The sequence below is a fragment of the Rhododendron vialii genome, chromosome 11a (genome assembly GCF_030253575.1).
Source record: "Rhododendron vialii isolate Sample 1 chromosome 11a, ASM3025357v1".
In the NCBI taxonomy this organism is placed as follows: Eukaryota; Viridiplantae; Streptophyta; class Magnoliopsida; order Ericales; family Ericaceae; genus Rhododendron; species Rhododendron vialii.
Window position 1 is genome coordinate 17834515 of NC_080567.1, and position 14150 is coordinate 17848664.

Sequence of the window (14150 nt, forward strand, 5' to 3'; positions counted from 1 at the left end):
TAATCTTCCATTCATTTCACATTTTTTTCCTTATCTTTTTAGTATCAAAGAAGGAAGGATTAATTGGTGCTTCTTAGATGGACCGTATTGCAAACTTGCACACGTTATTGGTAGGGGTGGGAATTTCCGACACGAAATTAGTGAGTCAGAGTCAGTTATTTCTGACACAGAATACGAATATGACATAACACCATAACACAAAAAGTTAAACAGGTAGGGTTAGAATTGAGAGAATTTTAACATGAACAAGACACGACACGACACGACATGACACAGGTTGAGAATTTATGAAAGGATACGATAACACGACACAAACCCGACACGAAGTTAGCAAGTTAGGATCGGCTATTTCTGACACAGAACATGAAGATAACATGACACGATAACACGAAAAACTAAACAGGTCAGGTTAGAATTAAGAGAATTCTGACACCAATACGACAGGCCACGATGCCCACCTAGTTATAGGTGGTTGGTCCTTTGCATCAGGACGATTTTTTTTCATGTGGTAGTAGAAAAGGAGCACATGATTCGCCTTCAAAAATTGAGGTACGCTAGCTGAGACCATATCCTCTATAAATACCTTTCAATTCAGAGCACAAATTCTAAAGTGTATTTGCCTTGTTTTCCCTCTTGACTTCATCTGAAAACACTTCGTTAAACAATGTCAACATCTTCCTCCTCGATATGGTTCACAGTGACTAGGCAAGAGCCGAGACTGGTGGTGCCCGCGGAACCAACACCGCGTGAACTAAAACAACTCTCAGACATAGACGACCAAGAGGGTCTCCGGTTTCATGTTCCAGTGATAATGTTTTACGAAGGCAATCCTTTCATGGAAGGAGAAGACCCTGTGAGTGTCATCAGAGAAGGACTAGCCAAAGCACTTTCGTTTTACTACCCATTTGCCGGGAGGCTTGTTGAAGGGCCTAATCGGAAGCTTCTGGTGGATTGCACGAGCGAGGGGGTTTTGTTTGTAGAAGCCGATGCAGAAGTTGAGCTCAACCAACTTGGTGATGCGATTCTTCCAGGGTGTCCGGTGTTGGAGGAGCTTCTTCATGATGTTCCTGGCTCTGATGGAATCCTTGGCTGCCCTCTCTTGTTACTTCAGGTAGAGTTAGCTACTTAGCTGTGAACATTTGACAATCTAGAAACTCTAAGCTAGGCTACGTTTGGTAGCACTAATGCTTTCTGTTTTCTGTTTTTAGAATTTTCAAAAAATAAGAATGAAAATATATTTGGTGCACTACTTCCATTTCAAAATAATGTAAATAGCTTTCACTAATTTGAAAATTTGAGAAAGTATCAAAACTTTACTTTCACTTCTAAAAATGAAAAACCAGCTGCCAAAAACTTCCCAACCTTCCGCTTCAACTTAACCCACCTTGTCATTTGATTCATGCACCTTCTCACCACATCAGAGGAAGACCAAAGACCCAAAATACAACCCCAACTCAATAATTGAATTAATTAATACATAAACATATCTTTGTAGTCATAGACATGTTAACCTACTTTTTAAAGGAAAAAAAAGTTAGACTCGCAATTATGGATAGCCAGAAAGTTAGTACGTGATAATTAATGAGTCCGATTTTCCTCCAACTCCAGTAGGAAGAATTTCTCCAACCAAGGACACATGGCACCTCTTGATTCGCCCAGTTCCCTTCATTCCTTACCTAATAGCAATCTAACATGACGTTAACTCTAAACTAAATTCACCGTTAACCAAAAAAACAACCGACTTTTTATGAAAACTCCTCCATGCATGTAATTAGAAAAATTCAATTTCTCTCAATTCGATATCTTCTAAAAGACACAAAAGGCATAAGAATGGACAAAGCCTCCGTTTAAAAAAAAAAAGGGAAAAATCTAATGGAATTTTTCCAACTTTTTGCATAACCTTGTTCTTCGATGAATAATAAGCCAACTTCTTGCTGTTGCAAAATGAGTTACCGATATCAATTTTTCCATCTACGCCAAAGAGAATGTTATTTTTTTTATAGGCAAAATTAACATTTTATTAAGGGAAGGGAGAGGGGAATCCACCCAAAAATTGGAGTACATCCAATGAGAACAAGCCCATACACCTGAAGGCCTAAAAGTCCAAAAACAACCAAAAAGGGAACAAAGCCCTATCAAAAGGCCAAAAAGGTTCAGATATTACAATATAGCCCAACCCAAAGAAACCCAAAATCCTAACCCTAACTACTAAACATTTCAAACAGCCATCCACCCACGGCCAACAAATCAGCCTGACCACTGCCCCACCATCGAGCCAATCAATCCAGACATCCACTGAGCACCAAAACGCCACCACCACTGGACCACAAACCGACGGAGGGAAACCCAAGCTCAGACGCGGGCACTCAACCATAGCCATTAGGCGAATACCGGATCCCCCAACAGTAGATGCCGGCGGGAGGCCGCCGGCCATGCTCCCAAACTATCTGGTCTACCTCACCGTTAGGCATAAGCACAGGTAGCCCAGGAACTACCAGGCCGGCAGAAACGATGAAGAGAAACATAGCCGAGACGAGGAGAGCACAACGCGAAGACAGCATGAAAAAAATGTGCAACAATCCGGGGTGCGGCATGAAATTGCCGGATCAAATTAGGACGTCATTGACGGCAATGACATTTTTGCTATGGAATCTTTTGAAGTTAATTGGACATCCAAAGTAGCAATTCCATTTTTTTCTTTGTTCTCATACATATATTAGGTATATACATGGTAATCTATTCCTAGAATAATGGGATTGTATAATAAAATTTTCTAATTACATGGAGGTGTTTTCCTAAAAAGTAGGGATTTTTTGGTTAACGGTGAATTTAGTTTAAAGTTAACGTTAAGATGTAGAGGTAATGTTAGATTGCTAATAGGTAGGGAAAGAAGGGACTTGGGTGAATCAAGAGGTGTCATGTGTCCTTAGTTGGAGAAATTCCTCCTACTGGGGTTGGAGGAAAACCGGACCCATAATTAAGTGAGTTTTGAATGGCACACAAAAACTATCTAATTATACTCAATTATGAGTAAAAGCTCTGTTAATTAATTTTCTCTTTACTTCTGAGTTTAAACCTATATCAAAATTTATTTCCACTCAAATTAAGGAAAACTTAGTCTTTCAAAAAATTGAACTGTCTTTTGTCTTTTGAATTTCAATGGGGAGTGATGAAAAAATCATGTTTACATATTTTTGTTTTTGTTTTATTTGAAAACAGGTTGACACAAACAAGTTTTCCGTTTTTACTTCTTTTTTTTTTTTTTAGGAAAAGTAGAAACTGATTTCAGCAAATAGAAAGGAGAAATTAAATAAGCATCATATTTGGAGGACTTATTTAGGTGTCCATCCTACTGGTTTTAAAATACTTATGTTCTCATCCTCAAATTGTTATGTTGTTTATGCCCTTAAATTTCATCAACACAAAAATAGGCCATCTAAATTAGAATTAGAATTATGTAATTATCATCTTATCTCCTACCCCTACTCCTTTTGATCTCCTCTGGTTTTAAAATACTTATGTTTTCATCCTCAAATTGTCATGTTGCCCCATTATGTCCTTAAATTTCATCCACACAAAAATAGATCATCTAAATCAGAATTACAATTATGTAATTATCATCTTATCTCCTACCCCTACTCCTTTTGATCTCCTCTGAAAAATCAAAGTTAGTTACACGATGATAATCTCTACTCAATAATCCTCTGCCAATTTACCCCTTCTCACTTCCTCCAAATTCCAAAAATTTTTGTTCAACAATTGAACAAAACCCACATAGAGTAATCTAAAAAACGAGCATAAAATTGGTTCCCATTCATCAAGATTCCTAGAGCACTAGTCAAAAGAGCCCTACAAACCCACAAAGGCAACCAAGTCTATGAAGCTATCAACCATTCAGTAGACAACGAATTTAGAAGTCTACATAGATTAATCGTGAAGAAGCTGATCCAAGATGTCTCACATTCCAGAATAAATCTTCGACCACATATTCAGCTACATCACCAAAAACCCACATCGAAAGTCAGCCTCATTAGTTTGCAAGACATGGTACAAGGTTGATAGAAAAAGCAATTACCGATCATGAAATTGTCATGAATACACGTATTGTAAAATCGTCTCAACAAAATTATATTAAACCAAAGTCATGACAAAATATGAAGAAATCGAAACAAACATACTGAACTCATACCAAAATTTGCGGAATCACCATGAAACAGAAAAAAATCATGAATACATATCGTATAATCAATTTTTTTTGAATTGATCATGTTCTGTTCATCTACCTCGATCAAAAACAACACTTCTAAATATTTGCCAGTTCTCCGATTTAATTATGTCATACTTGTGAATTGATCATGTTTTGTCATGTTTCCAATTTACACTTCTCAAAATCGTTTCGACGAAACTACGGTAAAGTGAAATCATGACAAAAATTTGGAGAAATTGAAAAATACATACCAAAATCATGACAAAATTCGTGAAACCACCATAAAACATAAAAATTCATGTATGAGTTGTAAAATTATCCAGACGAAATTACAACAACCCGAATTGGGACAAATTTTGAAGAAATCGAAACCTAAAAACCGAAATCATGACAAAAATTGTGGAAACACCATAAAACAGAAGTAATCGTAATTGTAGGTTAGAAATCTTTAAGTATTTATATATAGAATATCAGAACCCACAAGGTAGGTTCGTTTGATCAAAACCCACAAATCTATGATCAAAAGTCAAAAACCCCCAAATCTCCATAAACGGAGAAACCAAAGAACAAATGCTGGGTGTTGTTTGATACCACCAAAGACCGTAAATCGAAAGGTGAGTATTGTTTGGAGAAAATCATCCTACTTTTAACGGTGAGTTTTTTTTCGATTTATAAATACTACTAAGGAATGGTGGGTCTGGTTTGATACCACCACATACCATCAAAAGCTTCATGATGAAAACTTGGGGATTTACGTCGCCGCTCAACTTCGGAATCGCAACCTGCGGTTCTGGTGTCGTCTCCTCCTTTTTCTTCGCCGGTATGCACTATAGGTTAGACGAAAGGGTTTTGCCGTTTCGTTTTCCTTTTTTATATTATAAAATAAAAAAAGGCAGCTTAAATGGGAAGTGGGGGACGGGATATTATCGGGATTAGGACCATAGAAACCGGACCACTTATCATGGGAAAATTCGATTAAAACAAAAACAAAAAATTGGTGGTCAAATATTAAAGAAGGGTGTTTTGGAGATTAATTAAAATTCAGGATGAGAACATAAATATTTAAACTTTATAGGATGGAGATTTAAGTATCTATAGGGAACAGGATGAATAGTTAAGTTACCCAAATAGAAAACAAAAAATAAAAAAATGGCAGTGTTACTAACCATCACCTAAATGTTTATAGGGAATTCCCATCATTCATAATGATGAGGCACCTTGTGATTTCAAATATGCTGCTGCCATAAAATTTTGCATATATTTTGTATAATAATGTTTGTAAATAATTTTTCCTGCTGAAAACATCCTCAATATAGAACCTTTTTCATTGAGGGCTGGTGCTCACTTTATTTTGTGTACTATGGAAAGAAAAAGATAAAAAAAAGAAAAAGAAGGAGAGTTCAAGCTCTCTGTTTCAACTTTGCTTACGTTTTTCGTCATGTCATACTGTATAAAAAATAAATTTGTAAAAACTTAGAGTTAACTACTACTCCGCAGAATAGTAGTCAGGACCGAGTGTCGATCCGGAGGGACAGATTGGCTAAGTTACTATAATTTCGACGAATTTCTAGATTAATTTGAAAGGAAAAAGAGAGTTTGATTGGTTTGTTTGCTCAGAGAAACTAAGGCCATCCACAGTGGTATAATCAAAAGCCAATTGTTGTTAAAGTTAACAATATTGGTGCAAAAAATGGCTCACAATGGTATAGTCAAACTTAACATCCTTAAAAATAATCAAAATTTGGGCTTTGGATAACCAAAACTAGCAACATTTTTCAATAATCAAAATTTGTGAACCACACACCACATAAGTTAATTGGTTCCATGCGTATTTCAACTAGTATTTTCTTCTTCTCTTCTTCACCCGCTCTATATCTTCTTTAGTTCAACCACAAATTGTTTCTCTTTCTTTTTCTCCAAAAGTGAAGCTCATATTTCTTGATCATCTACAATTTAACCCATCATTGCAGAATTAAGGTATTTCACTCTTTTTTCTAGTTTCTATTTTAGGCTGCATTCTTATGAACTTAACTTAAATCTGAAAATTGTCTTTATTTGAATTTTTTTCGCATTTGTTAGTTTTGCGCCAAACTTTTATGGGTTATTAATTCGTCTTGATGAGAGGAATCGGAAAAATAATTTTTTTTTTACTTTTACCCAAGTATTTTGAGAAATAATCACTTTTTAACAAAAAAAAAAAAAGATTTTTCGACTAAATAGTGGTTATTCTTTAATGTCATGGTTGAGTAAATGAAGAACCATGCAAAAAAAAATAAAAAAAGGAAAAACCTTGCATTATTTTCTAATTCAAGAACACATTTGATTTTTTTGAAAGATTAAGAGAGTGGTGTATTTGTGATATAGGCTACAAGAATAGGAAGAAAAAAAAGTTTCGGTGTTGTTTTGATTGATAACACTAGGAAGAACACCGTATGTTCGATATATTTTTGCCCAAAGAAAAAATCATAATGGAGAGAAGTGAATGACGGAAAATAGAGTGGGAAAGATAGATTGTGTGAAATTGTAGTGGACTTCTTATTTTGGTTATGGACTAGAAATGACCATTGTGAACCTCAACATTGTTAAGCTTAGCAACCTCTTAAGTGAATAATCAAAAGTTAATGTGTCAACTTTTGGTTATCCATTTTTGATTATACCACTATGGATGGCCTAATTAAACAAAAGCAATTAATTAAAAAGGGTTTGGAAACTTGATGGAGGAAAGTCTAGCATTTAGAATCACCCTCAACCGCATAACCATGTATCGCATAGACCGGGTTAACACTCGAATTGTAAATCACTATCGCTAGGGCTTGCAATCTTTATCGATAGTAGGCAAGTAGATTTCCACAATCTGCCAACCAGCATGGACTATCCCACAATGTTGACCGTCTCACAAGCGCGGTTTAGCTGCCTAACGGCATGGTCCGTCTCATGAGCATAACCCATCTCAGTCACCCGAACTGAAAACAATGAAAACCATTATGTGAAAGGTATTTAGAAACCTAGGAAATAAACACTCAATCAATTTAAAGAATTAAAAACTATTCCATTGATATCATGAAAAGAGTTCTTGAACACATAATCCCATTCGAATAAAAATCCTAATCTCTCTATACAAAAGAACAAGGTTACTTAATGTAAGGCTTCATCCTCCCCGGAGATACCCCGGAGATACGGGGTTTAGCCGGCCATGGAGAAGAATAACGCACTTGAATATAATGAACACATGAAGAACACAAAGTTTCTCTCTTAGATTTGCTCTTGCCTCCCTCTAGCTCGCTAAACAAAAGTTAGGAACCCTAAAATAATGTTGAAGATGTATTTATACCCTAAGGCCTCAAAGTTACATTTAAAACTCGCAGAATATATTATTATTCTGAGAGCCCAGGCGAAAATTTAGAGAGTTGGATTTCTACAGGTGGGCAAAGCCATCCGGACGGGAATGAAAGCCGTCCCAACGGAATTTTCGGCATTCTCTCCCCTGCTTCTAGGCCACTCCTGCAGCTTCCTACTTTGTGTTCGTGCGTCCACAACTCTCCCACTTCACACATTTAAGCCTTAACCACCCTCCAAGGCCTCAAACATTACTAAACAACTAAAAACATCAAATAACAACACAAACGGACTAACAACGCATGAATAATTAGGGAGACTAATTAGGTGCTTTTCGGCACCTATCACCGTTACATCTGATCTCTTTCAACTTCGCATTGCTTTTGGTGCATTACATAAGTCAAACCTTTCACCAAACCCCACAGCTCAGCTTTCTTGACTATAGATAGATGTTGGCAAGAAATGTGATTCTGGATAGAGTGCTTACTCTTGTATCAAATGTGCATATTCGTATTCACATGTAATGTTCACATCAAGTTTTTTTTTTTTGTTGGTGAATTTTGGTGAATGTAGGTGACTCGATTTAGGTGCGGTGGATTCGCCATTGCCCTGCGCCTGAACCACACAATGAGTGATGGAGCTGGTTTGATCCAATTCCTAAGTGCAATCGCCGAGTTCACCCAAGGGAAAGAAGTCACTACACCTTCTGTGTCACCTGTGTGGCAAAGGGAGCTCCTATCTGCAAGACATCCTCCCCGAATTACATGCCATCACCACGAATACGAACAAGTGCTCGACACCAACAACGATGATGCCAACTCAACCCCGATCCAAAAACCTTTCTTCTTTGGTCCTAAGGAGATCAGAGCTATTCGAAACCATCTCCCCCTACATGCAAGCGCCTCCACATTCGAGGTCTTGACCGCGTGCTTGTGGAGGTGTCGCACTCGTGCTCTCGCGCTAGACCCTAACAACACTGTCAGAGTTTCGTGCCCTGTCAATGGTCGCAGCTTGCCTGGCCTGATTGTGCCTCATGGGTACTACGGCAACGTCATTGCCTATCCTACAGCAGTTTCCAAGGCTGGAAAGGTATGTTCCTTTCCACTGGAATACACATTGGAGTTGGTAAAAATGGTAAAGCCCCAAATCACCGCCGAGTATTTCAGATCGGTGGCGGATCTTATGGTGATTAAAGGGCGGCCTTTGCACACCGTGGCGGGAAACTTTATTGTTTCTGACTTCAGACGTCTTGGCTTTGACAAAGTGGATTTTGGGTGGGGGAAACCGGTGTATGGCGGCTCCACCGGGGCGTTTCCTTTGATAAGCATCTATATGAATTTCAAAGATGGGATTGTGGTTCCAATATGCTTGCCAGAACCAGTCATGGAAAGGTTTGAGGAGGAGTTGAAGGAAATGACTAAGGAGCCTTTCGATGGTTCAGTTGATCACAGGCCACCTAAGATCACATCCATGCTCTAAACTGAGAAGCGTAAAGCAAATCTGCAACAATGACTAAGAATTTTTTATGCCATCTTCGTGCATACTTGTTTTCTGCATATGACTTCTTTAATTGTCCCGTTTGATAAATTGTTGATGCAATCAATTTGTCCGTCAATTACATTTGTAGAAAGTTGAATATTTGTGTTTTGTTGATTCGACAGTTAATTTTTAAGAACATGCATGTGTTTTAGCTCTCAATTTCTTGAAAAGGATCATTTTTTTTTTTTTTTGCCATCCTTGTGTATACTTCTTAATTGTGCCGTTTGATAAATCGTAAATGAAGGATTTCTAAAAAAAGATCGCTGATGCAATTAATGGTAAATAGTGCTTTCTATTTCGAATAAGTTGAAGGATTTATTAATCAGGTCGCTGTCTGCCATGTTTGTGCTTTACTTCTCTATTGCATGACTTCTTAAACTGACACATTGGAATTTGGATGATTGTTGATGCAAGAAATGGAAACTAATGCAAACTAGAGTTTGGGCGCACGTGAAAAATCACCACTCTACGTCGGCATGCATTGTCCATGAACAAAGACCATAACCCTATATTTTAATTTAGATCAACACGTATCCGCAACATGTCATCGTGAATGCTCCATGCCATTTCAATTTGCTATTCCTCTACCGTGTTTAGCGTTTTTTTTGCAAACAGGAAATTAAATCTAGGGAAATAAATTTTACACGCATTCTTCAGCCGCAAAAAACTAGGCAAGGATAGATCCAAAGAGAAAAAGAAGATGGCAGGACCCATATCTTAGGCAGGGAGATGCACTTGCAAAGCTTGTTTTTACCCTTACTCTTCCTGACCATGAGACGCACGTCCCGATATGCCGAAGTTGGGTCATACCGCCAATCTTTGAAAGTGAAGACGGTGGTAAAAGGGAAGTGAACGTCGTCTCAGTTTTGGAAATTGAAACTAAGGATTCGCGTCAACCACTCATTGATTATCTGCAACATGAAAAATTGCCTGATGATCCACATAAAAGGATGGATGTGAAGCGTCGCGCCCCTAGATTCAGTTACTACAAGGATACGCTTTACCACGGATCTTTTGAAGGGTTATTTCTTAATTCGTTGCCTTAGAGAAAGTGAAGCAAAGCAAGCTTTAGAAGAAGCTCACTCTGGAATATGCGGGGCTCATCATTCTGGCCTCAAGCTTCATTTTTGAATCAAAAGAATGGGCTACTACTGACTGACAATGGTCAAGGATTGCATGGAGTACGCCCAGAGATGTCATGCTTGCCAAATCCACGCCAACTTTATACGTCAACCGCCAGAACTGCTCCATCCAACTGTCGCTTCATGGCCTTTTGATGCATGGGGGCTACATGTCGTGGAGCCTTTGCCGAAGTCTTCTGGCGGCCACTTGTACATCTTGGCAGCGACCGACTACTTCTCCAAATGAGCGGAGGTCATTCCATTGAAAGAAGTGAAGAAGGAAAATGTTGTCAACTTTATCCGTACCAACCTCATCTTTAGATATGGTGTACCTCGTTACATCATCACAGACAATGGCAAGTCCTTCTACAACAGTGCAATGACCAAACTTTGTCAAAAATTTGGCTTCAAGCAGCACACTTCTACAATGTACAACCCACCTGCAAATGGTCTTGCGGAAGCATTCAACAAGACTCTTAGGAACACATTGAAGAAGGAGGTTGCTGAAGTAAAGAGGGATTGGCTTGAGAGAATGGAAGAAGCTCTTTGGGCGTATCGAACCACATATCGAACACCTACACAAGCCACTCCATATTCACTAGTGTACAGCGTGGAAGCTGTTTTGCCACTTGAATGCCAAATTCCATCTTTAAGGGTTGCCATTCAAGAAGGCCTCACTCATGAAGACAATGCTCGCTTGCGCCTAGAAGAATTAGAAGCACTCGACAAAAAGAGGTTTGAGGCATAACAACGTCTTGAGTGTTATCAAGCCCGCATGTCGAAATCATTCAACAAGAAGGTTCGTTTTCATTCTTTTCAGAAAGGGGACTTGGTTCTTGCTATAAGAAGGCCCATTAATACCACCCATAAAATCGGTGGCAAATTCATTTCCAAGTGGGATGGACCATATGTGGTGCAAGAAGTTTACTCAAGTGGCGCCTACAAATTGGTCACTGAAGATGGCTTAAGAGTTGGCCCCATAAACGGCAAATTCTTGAAGCACTACTACCCTTGAAGAGCAAGCGTTACTCCATGACGCATGAGCCTAAACTGTATGTTGCTCCTGGCCCGCATGAGCTAAAACTGTGCACGACAAACCAAAAAAACAAAAAATAAGCAAAGAGATATGAACTACGTTTGACTTGATCCCGTTTTGGGTACGTAGGCAGCTTGAATTTCGAGCTTAGTCATCCAAAAACAAAAAAAAAAAATCCCCTTTTTGAGCTACGCTTGACTTGATCCTTTTGGGTACGTAGGTGACTTGGACTCACCTTTCAAGCCCATTCAACCAAATCAAAGAAATCAACATATGGTAGATCGTGTGGACAGATTGTTCGTTTGACTTCTCAAAAGAACTTGTACATCTTTAATCTCATAGTTAAAATCGAGACTCCGTGCACTCCAAGCATAGTTAAAAAGGACGACTTACGGTAGCATTCTGGGATTGCTTTTCAATATTCAATAATGGGGATTCGGTGGTGCTTCCTCTCAATATATAGAACAAGACAAGACTGACTCCTAATTGGAAAGAAGTCAGGAATCTTAATCCCATGCAAACACAATTGTGTTTAAGCGGTGGCTTCTCGTCAAAGAGAATAAGCGGTGCAAAAGGAAACACAAGCCGAGTGGGCCCACTAATTCTGATGTGTTAAAAAATCAACCTTCAAGAATTGCCCAAGTCTGATATGGTATTAGGCGTTGGTGTAATTCCTATTGGTATTAATTCGTCCGAAATTTTTCGAGTGGACTCATATTTCCATGGGTTATGTTATTGAGCTATCAAACTTTAGTCCACAAATAAATTGGACTCTCACATGTTGTTACCTCAGAAGATAAATTCAAGTCATACAAGACTATAGATTTTTAGCTCCATTCGTGAGTTGGAATCTTGGAGAATCAAATTCACTCCAAACTACAAGCAAAAGAAGTTATTGTCGAATACACAAATTTTTGGCATTAAATCAAACCAAGTCAACATTTTCGAGACCCACTCACTTTCAGACATGAGTAAGTCTCGAGGGGGCATCTGTAGGCATGTAAAATTTTCAACCAATCAGAAGTTGCCATGTGTTGCTGGACCTGGTAAATAGGACATGGTAAATGGCCAATCAAATATCGTCATGTGTCTCGGGGTCAAAGGTCAAAGTGACTCAAGTGGGCCAATCAAATGGTGCCACGTGTCTAAGTGACGCAGTTATTATTTTTATTAAGCTCGGCCAATCAAGTTAAGCCACTTGGTAAAATAATAATTGTGTTTCTTTTCACAAATAATCGTCTTTCTTAAAATAAAAGAAAGAAGGATAATTATTGAGTTTTAATTATTTCTTTTACACTAAATAAAGAAATAATTAAAGGGAGATAAATATGAAAGAAGTAGAGATTGGTCATGACTCTCCATCCTACATCTCTATAAATAGAGGTGCTCTCCTCTCATATCCATCTGCACATTCAAGCATACAAGTTCCAGAGCTTTGAAGATCAAAGCCCTCAAGATCTTCAAAATTCTTCAAATTTGCATCCAACAAGAAGGTTCTTTGAATCGAAGCCTCAATGCTTCAAAGAACATTCAACCCAAGTCATCATCTTCTTCAAAAATATTGTAGAAGATTCCGCTGTTCAATACGGGATCAAGCATCAAGCCCTCGTTTCAACATCCGAAGAGAAGAATCAGAAGACTTTATTTTCTTTGATTAGGAAATACATCAGAGATTGTAAACCCTAATTTCTCAATCAATAAAGTTGACACTTGTTCAACATTTTTCCCGTCTTTTTCGTAGACTCGAAATATGTGTTCAACAAGAACTAATCGAGATCTATTAAACGAGATCCATATTCCATATTTTTCAAGATCCACACAAAAAGATAAAGGCAAAAGACATAAAATAGACAAACATAATAATGGACAATGAAAATGGGACGGAGGGAGTTAGGGTGGGTTTGGATTGAAAAGTTAAGTAACTTATTTTTTTTGTCTTTATTTGAATTTTTTTTTTGCATTGGTTTGTTTTGAGTCAAACTTTTGTGACTTATTGATTTGTGTCGACGAGAGAAATTGGAAAAGTAAAAATTTTTGATCGAAACTCATAATTTTTTGAATAAAAAAAATAAGTCAAAAAGATAATTTTTTTTACTTATTTTTGCCTTTTTTAAAAAAATTATGAGTTTCGATCAAAATTTTATACTTTTCCGATTCCTCTCACCGAGATGAATCAATAAGTCGAAAAAATTAACGTAAAACTAACAAATGCGAGTTTTTTTTGAATAAAGACAAAAAAATAAGTTACTACGGAGTATTTGACTTATATTCAAAAAATATAAAAGTGGTGCAGAACATGAGTGTATTGTCCATAGTTTATTCAAAAAAATATGATTATGAATTAGTTATTCGGTCTCTCTTTCCCTTTGACCTACTATTCATTGCCATTGAGGAGTCTAAATTTTTTTCATTGGATCATATTTGTGCTGCAATCACAATGGTGCAGAACATTTGAGTGTGCCGTCCGAGTCTCTCTCAATGCTTCTCTTTTTCTATTGGTCCGATTTCCCTTTCTTATCCTTGTGATAAATGAAATTTTCTTTACCATTAAAACAAAATAAATGGAAAAAATTAAAAATAAAGATGATTTGAAAACTCTGGTCCACCCCTTTTTCAGTTTTCCGTGTGTTTTCTATATCGTGTGATAAATATGAAAGTGACTCAACATGAGTGATGACTAGAGCATGTCCTGAAGCTCTGGACAATTCCAGTCCACAAGTGTCATGAATACTAATCTTCCATTCATTTCACGGTTTTTTTCTTATCTTTTAGCGCCAAAGAAGGAAGGATTAATTACCGTGTTGCAAACTTGCACACATTATTGGTAGGAGTGGGAATTTTCGACACGAAATTAGTGAGTTAGGGTCAGTTATTTCTGACATGGAATACGAATATGACACAATACCATAAC

At 37.7% G+C, this 14150-nt stretch overlaps 1 protein-coding gene across 1 annotated transcript; it reads left to right on the forward strand.

Annotated features, from left to right (window-relative positions):
- Window positions 1-534: 534 nt before the first annotated feature.
- Window positions 535-9241, forward strand: LOC131308578 (alcohol acyltransferase 1-like). The gene is made up of 2 exons (XM_058335521.1): window positions 535-1111; window positions 8117-9241. The coding sequence occupies exons 1-2, from the start codon at window positions 665-667 to the stop codon at window positions 9020-9022; spliced, it is 1353 nt and encodes a 450-aa protein (XP_058191504.1). The 5' UTR covers window positions 535-664; the 3' UTR covers window positions 9023-9241.
- Window positions 9242-14150: the final 4909 nt, after the last annotated feature.

Coding starts and splice junctions, on each gene's coding strand:
- LOC131308578 (XM_058335521.1), top strand. CDS start 665: ATGTCAACATCTTCCTCCTCGATATGGTTCACAGTGACTAGGCAAGAG. Junction 1,112..8,116: donor GCCCTCTCTTGTTACTTCAG/GTAGAGTTAGCT, acceptor TGGTGAATGTAG/GTGACTCGATTTAGGTGCGG.